Source organism: Oryzias latipes, chromosome 21 (assembly GCF_002234675.1).
Source record: "Oryzias latipes chromosome 21, ASM223467v1".
NCBI lineage: Eukaryota > Metazoa > Chordata > Actinopteri > Beloniformes > Adrianichthyidae > Oryzias > Oryzias latipes.
Genome location: NC_019879.2, coordinates 4,773,819 through 4,786,352, shown reverse-complemented (window position 1 = coordinate 4,786,352; position 12,534 = coordinate 4,773,819). Strand labels below are relative to the sequence as shown.

The window sequence follows — 12,534 nt, the reverse complement described above, 5'->3', positions numbered from 1 at the left end:
ACATGCTTCATAGGTTAATTGGTTGCTCTAAATTGTGAATGTGTGTGTCAGCCTGCGACCGACTGGTGACCTGTCCAGGATGTCCCCTGCCTTTGCTCACAAGACGAATGAATGATTTTTTTTTTTACATTTTTATCAAACCATTGAACTTGTCAATGTTATGTAAGATGTATAGATAGAAAAAAAAAGATTAACATCGCATTTCTGAATATTGCTTTATTCAAATTATTGTGGGCAAAAAGATTGTAGCAGTGACATAGAAGCTACAATCAACGAAATAGGGTAGGCTTACTCCACCCCATCAGTTCCGGCCAAAACGTAACCCTTGTGCTATCCTAGGCACTTTAACGTTGGGAGTTGGGTCATCTAGACCCACTAGACAGTGCTCTGAACCTTTTTTCTTCAATGATTTGTGATCTTCACTGGTGTCCATGGATTACATGAAATCTTTCCACCTTTATCCACCTTTGTCATGGTAGGGAGAACACGCCAAAGTAAGGGTGGGGTCATCTAAGATAGCACAAGGGTTAAAGGTGAATTTCAGATGAACTCCTGTTGCTTTACAGAAACTAAGACCTAAAAAACGACACAGTTTTTCAAATTGTGACTAAAATGTCATAATTATAATTGAAAGACCACAGGAAACACTTTTACGATAGATCAAATGATAATTGGAAAAGGTCTTTAAGAGTTATAGTGGAAAATGTAAGAAAAGTCTCTAATAATATCTGTTTTTAGACACGATTGTTTTTCCAATTTTATCTACAAATGCAGTGATGTTTATCCAGAGTTCTTATCAGAATAGAAGTGTTTAAACCAATGCTTGTGTTTTTTCCCCTCCTTTCTTGGGTGGGAGGAAGTGCTGGTCCAGAACTTTCTGTAATAAAACTCTAAATTGAACTGGAGCTGTCAAACGGAAATGGCCACATACACACCTGTTTCCCACACACTAACAGCCTATTCATTTTAATCTCCCCAGTAATCTATATCGCCTCCATCCTTCTCTCTAATTTCATCATCAATTACTATTCGGCACTCATTCTCTCTTTTGTCACCGGCCTTGTCCTTCTCACCTGCATGTCTTCTGGGGACACACGTGACCAAACTGCAGTAATCATGGCTTTCTCCAGCGGCTACTTTCATCTGAGAGGTAACCAAAGCTGCCGTCTTTGTGCCCCCTTAGGTTAAATCTGTCAGTAACTCCCTACCGTTGAGGGTTTCAAAAGCTGCTGAAAAATCAAACGGGCTCGCAGGAATTTGTCCCACAGCAGCCAGAGATAAAAAATGTATTTATAAAGCTACAGGAATGAATGATTGAGGCAATCTAGCAAGACGAGTTCAAATATTCCTTTACAGCCTGGTTTGTTGAAAGTAGAGTTCTGGGTCAGCTGATTGTGGTTTGATGGGGGGTAGAAAATGGAGAAGTTCATTTGTGGAAATACTCTTCCTGCACTGCCACTAATGCTGATAACTATTAGCTAATGAAGTTAATGATCCACTCAGCACCATTTCACTTTCTACACTGACCTCTTCTTTATTCTTGGGGCTCGTCTATCTAAAGAAGAAAGAAATAAGCTAAGAGTTGATTTTTTTATTATTATCAAAGTACATCCTTGCAGCTGTTTCCAATTTTTAAGTAAGTGAGGATGCAGTATGAATAAACAAACTTGTGACTCTATGGCTTAAAGCTGCCAAATACTGATCAGGAATCGTAAGGAACAAGAGAGAAGAGATCATGATGGAGGATTTGAAGTATGGAGGGTCAACAGTCCAGAGTAATGGAGAGTGTGGAAAAGAAGGGAAGAAGCAAGTGCAGGCAGGTTAGAATGGGTGGAGAAAAGTGTCAAGTGTGATTTGTGATAGAAGAGTTTTGAGCTCAAATGAAAGGAAAGGTCATGTTGTTGGGCCTTGAGACACTGATGAAAATTTAAGGAAGCAGAGCTGGAGGTAGCAGAGATGAAGAAGCTGAGGTTCTCTTTGGGAGTGACCAGGATGGATCAGGAATGAGTACAGTAGTACCTTAGAAGCACACGTTAGAGGTAATGGAAATGATGTCAGAGAGGCCAGAATGAGATGGTTCGGACATGTCCAGAGGAGAGACGGTGAATCTATTGATAGAAGGAGGCTGGGTCTAGAGCTGCCAGGTAAGAAGTCTAGAGGAAGACTAAAGAGGAGCTTTATGGATGCAGTGAATGAAGACATGAATGTAGCTGGTGTAAGAGGAGAGGATGCAGAAGACAGGGTAAGATGGAGGATGGTGATTCGCTGTGGCAGCCCCTGAAGGGAAAAGCTGAAAGGAAAGAAATCTACAATCCAGTATGTTCATTCTTTGATAATGACATGGCTTGATTGGTTGACTTTGTTAGATTGAGAAAAAAACATGAAACTATGCCTGTTTTTAATTTAGGTCTTCTAATGGAAATTTTGTGCACTTTAAAACCCACAAAAAGTCTTCTCTTTTGCAAGTGATACTCTATTGGAACTAAATCTACCGTTGAGGTGTCATTTAGACATTTTACATCCTTGTTCCTCCACTGTTTTGAAATGTCTTTCCTTTGTGTAGCCTTTAAGCTCCTGAATCCACAAGTAGTTCACATTCACTCACCCGGACACGCCTGCACGTTACAGTCCTGGTATTCCACGGGAGAACCACGGCACGCCACGGGAGCACTCTTCCCCTCTGGCCCGGTGCATGTCCGCCGACGGGTGCGGTAGCCTTTGGAACAACTCTGTGAGCAGCTGGACCAGGTCTCCCATGACGACCAGCCCAGACCGGCCACCCTCACCACCGGTATCTTCAGAAGCTCCTCGACGAGGCCTGCACGCGAAAACAAAATCACCCAAGTCCCGATTAAGACAGAAAATGTGCAGTGGTGTAATATTGACTGCAAAGCTTGTCTGGAAGTGTGGTCTCTCATGCCTCTAACAGCTCCCTGCCGTCTGTACTTCAGCTTGTTGGAGTCGATGCCGGACCCCAGGAAGCTGACACGTGGAGACAGGTAATCGATTTAAGATTTGGGGGTACGAGAAAGCCACTAGTGGAAAGCAGTGGACTGCAGCTGAGTGCAACTCTGTGTGCTGTTGTGTATGAGCACACTGGACCATGTGACTCTGTCACTGACAGCATGTAGGGAAGCTAACAGGTCTAACAGGGGGGCCATTTCAACATGTCACGCACGCACCAACTCGGAAAAAATCTTTTCTGCTGCTGCCTTCTTTCTTACGGTGTCAATACAGGAGTACGTATTGGTTTTTGTGTTGTAACTCCGTGTATCACGTCACATTTAAACACTGGTCAAATCCTGTTGAAATGAGAATGTTCATTGAACATAAATGGTGATTTTTCACCCACAAACCAATTATTGATTCCTCTTTAAACTTATCGCAGTTTAAAAAAATGCAAAAATGATTTATTTCTGTGATTGAAGTGAATTAGTTAGATGTTTTCTTTAGTGAGAAAATGTTATATTATATTTTATCTGTCAATAGAGTGGCCTTTTCAATTTGAAACTAGTAAAATCAAAAATGATCTTGCAAAAATAAAGAGCTGTTCTCCATTTCATTTGTCTTAATTGCTTTATGTGTATTGATGCAAAAATGCATCAAACCACTTCAGCTCCAAAATGACCTTCATTCAGCATCTACTTAAAAAGCAAAAACATAAGTGATTTTATTTTTTCAAAGCTGAAAAAAATTCAGGCAACAAGGAGCCTTTCCAGGGGCAAAATAAAGTCAGTTTTCAGGATTATGCTGTCATGACATTATGCCATAAGTTACTATTTGATGACTCTGTGTGTGTTTTTTTACACGGAGAGACCAGTGGATTGCGGAAGAAATTGATCTTAACACCAGAGTGTGTAGCTCTTTAAGAAGAGTAAACATGCCACTACTGACCATAGGCCAGAATTTGTGTCATTGTTTTATCAAAAAGGTTCATCCAACCTTTCAGCTTCTCTTTTTTTATGTTTGGTCTACTTGTCTTTTTCTTTTTTAGAGGCTGCAGGTGAAAAGCAGATCTCAGCTGTCAGTGGGGGAGACTCATACGCCTTTGGACAGGTTGCTGCTCCATTGCAGGGTTTGCCAGGAATAAATAAGACAAACATGCATGCATGCACTCCCTCCTGCAGAGACTCTAGAACCTCCAATCAGGCCATCAACATACACTGGACCATGAAAAGGAGCGGGAATATTTGGAAAGAATCTATAGACATGTGCGTGACATGTTGAAATGGCCCCCCTGTAAGCTCAAAGAAGTTCAAGGCCTGCAGAGAAAAGCCAGGATTTGAACCATGACCAGATTGCTCTGAGGCAGAAACGAAAGTATAAAATGGTATTTTGCTCTCATTGGTGTGTCAATGTATTGTCATTGGGAGGAAAAGTATGGAGTGTTAGGCACTGCTGCCATTTTCTATTCTTCTGTTTTCATGGAGTGGGACATTTCATTGAATGTACACAGATTTTTTTGGCCTAAAAGTGTGTTTCTTCAGTTCTTTCTATATTTTAAAAGACGGAAAATATTATTAAGTTTCACCTTTTGAATAAGTGACTGAATAAGAGACATGGTGTAGTCAATTATTAGCAATCGGTTTTTGTAGGCTACCTCTTCTAAAAGTGTAGAACCCATGGAGGTATAAAGCAGGCTCCAAAACTAGAAATTGTCAGTGGGCCTAATAGTTTATGCACATTTTAGGACCAAATGACATTGAAGTTATCTAGTTGCTGCTTTTTAAAGGTAACTTTTTCCTGTTTCTAAGGAAAAACTCTATGTACCTTCAAAGTGTTTCTGCCAACTCATCTGTTCCTGTGCCATTTATGTTAAGATGTAAAGAAACTGCTCTTCCCCTAAAAGATTACTGTCCGTACTCTGCTTTAGAAATATTGATCTTGCACCACTTCCTATAGATTAGTGCTTTTAGTGTCAAGAGGACTCCTACTTCCAGAATGACGGCTGCCCGAGCTCCACCACGAGAACAGAACCGGGCCTTGAAGAGGCTTGTTTTGGAATTCTTCCACCTGTTCGTATGCACTTTTTAAAGTTTCCACAGCCCCATCATAGAAATATGAAATGAAATTAAGAATCGATTTTACTTTATAATAAAATAAAAAAAAGATGGAAACTTCAAACTTTTAAACTGCGGCCATAAGATACTGGTTGAAAGAGGAGTGAAAAAAATAACAATTTTAGGACTAATGCAGTAAAATTCTGATATCTGTTTTTTATAACAGACACACAATGGTTTCACTCAGTTAAAAACCTGACAGAACAAAAGCTACTTTCCATCTTTTTGTGAGTAACACATTACTATTTCCATACCATTACAGAAAAAAAACAACAGAAGTTAAAATTAAAAGTATTGACTCTTGGAAAGTGGTGATGGCAGAGCTGCACACATCCACCCCTCTTCACTTAACCGCTTAACTTACTGTCGGTTTCGCACGCTGCCGTCCCGTCGTGCTTACAGATGCGTGTCTCCGTCTTCCTCCGTCCGATCTGCAGCTCATGCGGGTCCGACAGATGAGCTCGGCACATGTACCGCGTCCTCTGCTCATGACGAGCGCCACTCTGGGTCACATTAAAAGGCATCCAGGGTGTCCACGGTGTGTTCCTCTTGACCTCAGGACAGGCTTCAAGGTTACAGGCTTTGTACTCCTGAATAAAAAAAAAGAACAATGGCTTAGACTCTCACTCAAAATTTTAAGGACACACGACTATAAAAGTCAGAACAGCTTTCATCTTATACTGAGATAAGTAAAATCAACCCTTAGCATGAACTTGCAAATGTTTTATCTTCATATTTCCTCATTTTACTTTCACATTTCCAGAAGAAAACTTTATTAACCTTTCATGTAGTCATATTTTTACTGTACCTATGGTGGGTTTTAATAGCTGTTTTGCTAATATTGAAATTATTTTTTTAATAGACATCATACAGGTTAAAGAAGAAAACAGGTTGTGTATTGTAAATGTGGAGGTTATACACCATAAAAAAGAATTTTCAAATATGTCACAATCTGATATCTTGTTTCTCTAGCAAATAAATACAAAGTCAAGGACTTGTTTATGAATAAACAAAAACGGAGCATAGAGATAGAAAACATTTGAGTGTTTGGACGTATACGAATTATATACAGTTTCCTTTGTTTGTTTTCTCTATTTTTTTCAGTTTGAGATGATTTTTTTTTTAGTGTGTGTCCCACCAGAGCACATCCAGGGCAGCTGTTGCCGTTTTCACATGTGCGGACCCTGGAGTGGACACCGCCCCCACAGGCTGTGCTGCACTTGGTCCAGGAGCTCCACGGGGTCCAGAATATCGGCTGTGGACAGGGAACGCCCTCATTGCAAAACCTGTGGAGTCAGCAGTGGTGGGAGAAAATAACATGTGTTTTTAAGATAACGATCGTACAAAGAAAAATGGGATAATAATGTACCTTTGTAAAATACTGGAGAAATAATAGGGAAAAAAATGCATGTTGGTTAATTTTCAACTGTATATTGCCTTTTTATTGCTTTAGGCAAAAAAAGGCTTAATGTATAGGCTTCTGATACTGCCAGCTATCCTAACAAACTTGATTTAAGACCCTCTCTTAAAATCTTTATATCTACTGTAAAAGCATTCAGTGTTCTTTTCTAATCTAAAAATCTGCGTCATAGTTTCTGTAGAGCAGCAGTGGGGCACGACCGTTGGTGGAACAACACCGCCCCCCTTCCCATCTCCGTTGGTGAGAGCAGGGAGCTTGAGGCCCACCGGGTGTATTTTCTACATAACAAATATGCTCTTTTTCAAACTGCATTTCTTTCTTCTGATGATTCAGAACGATTTGAATAAATAAATGCTCAGAAATACAATTTCAGCATGATATTTGTCCTCCATCATCAGACAAACGGCACAAGGATAAGCTGAAAACACCAAGAACACGATTTATACCAGAGTGAGTCTTTAAATGTGCATTCAGAGTTAAATATGCTTTTTTAAATTGAGTCTAAGGGTAATTTACTCGGGTTTGATCCGATTTTTTTGACTACGTTGCTGTTATTGTCACCTTTCATCCCTGCTTGGCCCCACGCACACTCTCCCGCCGTGTCTGGGTGAGGGGTTGTTACAAGATCGCTGGCGAAGCTCAAAACCTGTCCCGCAGGTTGTGCTGCACTGTCCCCATGACGACCAAGGTGTCCAGCCTCCATTTCTAATGCAAGAGAAGCAGAAAAGAGTCTTAGCGACCCAAACTTTACAACCGTCCAGAAGCCTCAAATGCCAGATATCCAGGATGATTTTTTTCCCCTGCTAAATGGAAAAAGAAAAGCGTCTGCATCGTTGCTGTCCAATGAAAGGTTCCAAACCTCTTGGAGCAGAAAATTAAACACAAAAGCAGCTCATTATGACTGAAAAACTTCATTTAATTTGCTTAAGTGATTTGTGTCTGGTTAGCTCTTTTCTTGATTTAATTGGCCCTCTCAACAAAAGCACATTCAGTTTCAACTCTTCACGATTTGATCGGGCATAGCAATCCGGCAGAATCAAAGTGTCCAAACTCTTTGCATGTGTTCTCCCACTGGTGAAATTCTCTTAGAAAGGAAGCCGTCAAAAGTGTCACAGAGACAATCCAGATGCAGATTTTCTGTGAAACAAAAAATCTTTATAATCAAAATGTTCCTTAGAATCTGTCAATCTTAACTGCTCCCTGAGGAAAATACTTCAGTGTTTTTTAAGAACATTGCTGAACCTAAACCTGGGTTTGCAGAAGACTGGGTGCACTTAGCCTGAGCCAGACTCATTATAGCCCTTGTGCTATCTTGTGGGGTCAAAATGACCCACCCTTACAATAATGTGTTATCCCTAACATGACTAAGGTGGAGAGGATTTTATGTAATCCATGTACACTAGTGAAGATCACAAATCATTAAAGAAAAAAGGTTCAGCGCTAGTGGGTCTAGATGACCCAACTCCCAATGTTAAAGGAAGCTTAATAAGTTACTGCGCAGCTTTTATTTTGGCAGTATGAATAATTAATATTTCAACCAGGCAAAAGTGATTTAAAGTGATTTAAGTTTGAATTTCCCCTAACCTGGAAGAGGAGAAAATTCTTACTTACTTTTACTTGAAAAGTAAAACTGCAATTCTGCTCCAGATGTCATTTAATTATGGAGGGCAACATGTAATCAATGTGCTGTGTACTGCATGTGGGTGAAATTCTGCTAAACACCCTCCGAATACCAGCAATGCAAATGTGTCCTCTGTAGAGGACACTTCTGAACCTGAACTCCACTGCATTCCTCTAAATTAACTAACTCCTTTTGGTATCAACAGGAGACATTTGGGGCTTTTCAATGATACCAAATGTGAAGAGGTGTGGATTTGGGAATAATGGTTTTTGGTGGATTTAGAAACATTGTCACTAGACAAACTGGATTTTCCTCTATGAAAATAAAAAGTTGATTTAGCAAATGAAAACATTATTTTGGGCCAGGCAGCTTAGTGCATGGGCCATAAACTTGGAGGAAATGGAAATAAGTAACACAAGGATGTATGTAAACAGCTGTGTTCTTGTTAAAACCACATTCAAGATAAATAGATCTTTATTGTCATTGTCACAAGTACAATGAAATTTAAAAAGTGCTTCCTGGTCCATTAAACAACCCATGGTAAAACCTATGACTAATAATAATAAATATTACACAAATACAAAATAAACGAGCATTATTCTGTAACTAAAAACAGGAAACTAAAATTAATTTGTTGCCAAATAAAAGTGCACCTATCAAAAAACAGGATAAACATAAGTGTTAAAATTGTCAAAACAAACAAAAACGAATACTAGATGAAGAAAGCACAACATGACCACAATACTGTGGACAAAAAAAAAGTAAGAAGATTAAACATAAATTTATTACTGTTACTATTTATTTCAGGTTTTATGGATTTGTTTGTATAATGGAAGCACATCTGCATTGGTCATAACTGACATATTTGCTTTTTTTTAAGCTCTAACGTTTTAAATCCAAGCAAAGGAGCAAAACAAATTCTCCTCATCTTCTCTGACCTTGAGTTGATTAGAATGTAGCTCATCCTGTAAACAAAACTGCAAATTCTCAAGAATAAATCAAAGATCTAAGACTGGATTTGCAAAATGCACGATGATGAACTGCAAAGTTTTGTTTTCTTTCTACCTGGAACAGTTGGAGACTTCAATGGTGGTTCCTACACAGTTTTTGCCTCCACATCGCGGAAGGGGGCTGTCACAAGACCTGGAGCGACACAGACAGGAGCTCACGCCGTCCACCGGATCATCATTGTTGCAGGGCTGCCATTGTGCCCACGGTCCAAACCCGCCATTGGTGGTCTGGTTTCTCAGCTTGAAAGGCGTACATTGGGGATATGAACGGACCAGTTAAACAATTATATAGAAAATGTCACCTTGTCTTTATCCACTTCCTTTTAAACTATAAGCTAAATCTTTATTTGGGCCATTTGGATATAGAGACATGTAAAATGGTAGTTGTCAGTAACAGATCATGTAACATATGCACTGCTGTCCTCTAACTGGACAACAATTAACAAACAAACACAATAACATCAAAAACACCTTACATAATTTAAAAAAGCATGATAATCTTTACATAAGATTTGTTGATAAGGTAATACTGTACGAAAAAGTGATTGACTTGACTGATTGACTGATTTTAAGCAATTTGCAGTATGTACAAACAACCGAAAAAGACAAATGCAATACATATGCAGTAATATATATACGTATATATTTTTGTGTACAAACTTTTGGACACAAATATATATATATATAAACAGTACAAAGTTTTGTGTCCAAACTTTTGGTCTTTACTGTATATATACATATACATTAAATGTATTTTATCACTGCGCTGGCTTCTTTAAAACAACCTTTTGCTTCATCATTTGGACAAAAACAAGCGGTAAGAGGTGAACTTTCTCTCTGAACTCATGCTTTATTCAACCCATCGGAAAGATCAGCATATATATATATCAACAAGACTGGCTATGGATACCGACTCAGAAATGGGGCCAACATCAGTCACCTCCTCTACATGGATGACATCAGGCTATATGCTAAGAGCGAGCGTGACATTGACTCCCTGATCCACACCACCAGGATCTACAGTACTGACATTAGGATGTCATTCGGGCTCGAGAAATGTAGCCGGATGGTGACAAAGAGAGGCAAGGTAATCCACACAGGAGGGGTCTCACTCCCAGAAGGAACAATAGCAGACATTGAGGACAGTTACAAGTACTTTGGAATTCCGCAGGCAAATGGCAACCTGCAGCAGGCAACAAGGAAAGCTGCAACAGCTAAATACCTCCAATGAGTAAGGCAAGTCCTGAGAAGCCAGCTCATTGGCAAAAATAAGACCCGGGCAATAAACAGCTACGCACTGCCAGTTATCAGATACCCTGCAGGAATAATAAGATGGCCAAAGGAAGAGATACAGACCACGGATGTTAAAACACGAAAGCTCCTCACCATGCATGGAGGGTTCCATCCCAAATCCAGCACCCTGAGACTGTATGCTAGCCGCAAGGAAGGAAGCCGAGGACTAGTTAGCGTAGAAGCCACTATCCAGGATGAAACATCCAAGATGCATGAGTACATCAAGCTCAAGGCCCCAAATGACAGTGTGCTCAGTGAATGTCTCAGGCAATGGAGAGCAGAGGATACAGTGCTGGAGGACAGATCCTCATGGGAGGACAAACCCCTGCATGGGATGTACCACCGGACTATAACTTAAGTGGCTGATATCAAGAAGTCCTACCAATGGCTAGATAGGGCTGGCCTACAGGACAGCACCGAAGCGCTCATCCTGGCAGCTCAGGAACAAGCCCTGAGCACCAGAGCAATAGAGGCTCAAATCTACCACACCAGACAAGACCCAAGGTGTAGATCTACCACACCAGACAAGACCCAAGGTGTAGATCTACCACACCAGACAAGACCCAAGGTGTAGATCTACCACACCAGACAAGACCCAAGGTGTAGGCTGTGCAAAGAGGCGCCTGAAACAATCCAGCGCATAACTGCAGGGTGTAAGATGCTGGCAGGGAAAGCATATATGGAGCGCCACATGAATATGAACTGGAAACCCCAAGGTCAAAATGGGAAACACCTCAGAAGGTGGTAGAGAATGAGAGGGCAAAGATCATGTGGGACTTCCAGATCCAGACTGATAGGATGGTAATGGCGAACCAACCAGACATTGTAGTGGTGGATAAAGAACAGAGAAAAGTCGTTGTGGTGGATGTGGCAGTGCCAAGCGATGGGAACATCAGGGATAAGGAACATGACAAGCTGGGGAAATACCAGGGACTCAGATAAAAACTGGAGAAGGCCTGGAAAGTGAAGGTGACAGTGGTGTCTGTGGTAATTGGAGCACTCGGGGCAGTAACCCCCAAGCTGTAGGAGTGGCTACAACAGATACCTGGAAAGACCTCAGACCTCTCAGTCCAGAAAAGCGCAGTGATAGGAACAGCTAAGATACTGCGCAGGACCCTCAAGCTCCCAGGCCTCTGGTAGAGGACCCGAGCTTGGAGGAGAAACCCCCCACGGAGGGTGAGAGGGGTGTTTTTTTTATTTTTTATATATATATATCGCTTTATATTGCCAAATCTTGACGGCAGCGCTGGTGCACCGCGCACCACCACATTTAGGCTAGGTGACCGGAACTTCTTTTTTCACCATGCGGTTATCAGGTTTTATACCATGGTCCGGGTGAATACTCGATTCTGATTGGCTGCTGGGTATGCGTTAAAACCTGATAACCGCACGGTGAAAAAAGAAGTTCCGGTCGGCTAGCTTAAATGATTTGTATCACTGCGCCGGCTTCTGGAAAACAACCTTTTGCTTCATCATCTGGGCAAAAACAAGCGGTAAGCGATTAACTTTCCCTCTGAATTGATGCTTTATTCAACCCATCGGGACGATCAGCATATATATATCGCCGAATCTTGCCTGCAGCGGTGGTACTGCGCGACGCGGACTATATGTTATTTCTATGTAACATATAGTACGCTGTTTATGAGAAAAGTGATCCAAATCGAAAAAAAAACAAGAATAAAGTACTAAAACTGATTGAAAAATATTTTTGTTTGTAAATGACCATGGTATAAGCGGGTTAATGGCCTTCGAAGTGTGCGGTTACTACTTTTTAACGCACTTCGCGGAAGCAACCGTCCTCCGCTTCGCTCAGGCTTCCACGGCGTGTGTTAAAAAGTGATAATGCATACTCTGTCGCCCATTAACCTGCTTTTATACTATGGTCCGGGTGAATACTCAATTCTGATTGGCTGCTGGGTGTGCATCGACAGACGAAGTGTGCATTATCTGAAATTAATGCACGCTGACCGGGACTTCTTTTTTAGGCGTGAGATTATCACTGTGGTATGTAACATATTAATGTAAATCCATCAGCCCAACAGAATTGAGTATTCACCTGGACCATGGTTCCACGAATCTGCTTTAAATCTATATAAATCTGCTGTATACATTTCGCAGCGGTGTGCAGTT

At 40.9% G+C, this 12,534-nt stretch overlaps 1 protein-coding gene across 3 annotated transcripts in view; it reads right to left on the bottom strand.

Annotated features, from left to right (window-relative positions):
• sema5b (semaphorin 5B) overlaps positions 1-12,534 on the bottom strand; it is a 209,913-nt gene that overhangs the window by 18,729 nt on the left and 178,650 nt on the right. For all 3 annotated transcript variants that reach the window (XM_011489256.2, XM_020713350.2, XM_011489257.2), the window contains exons 14-18: positions 9,167-9,351; positions 7,042-7,185; positions 6,199-6,346; positions 5,425-5,650; positions 2,606-2,818 (exon numbers count right to left, since the gene is read on the bottom strand). In XM_011489256.2, coding sequence (XP_011487558.1) covers positions 2,606-2,818; positions 5,425-5,650; positions 6,199-6,346; positions 7,042-7,185; positions 9,167-9,351 — 916 coding nt within the window. The remainder of the gene's footprint in view (positions 1-2,605; positions 2,819-5,424; positions 5,651-6,198; positions 6,347-7,041; positions 7,186-9,166; positions 9,352-12,534) is intronic.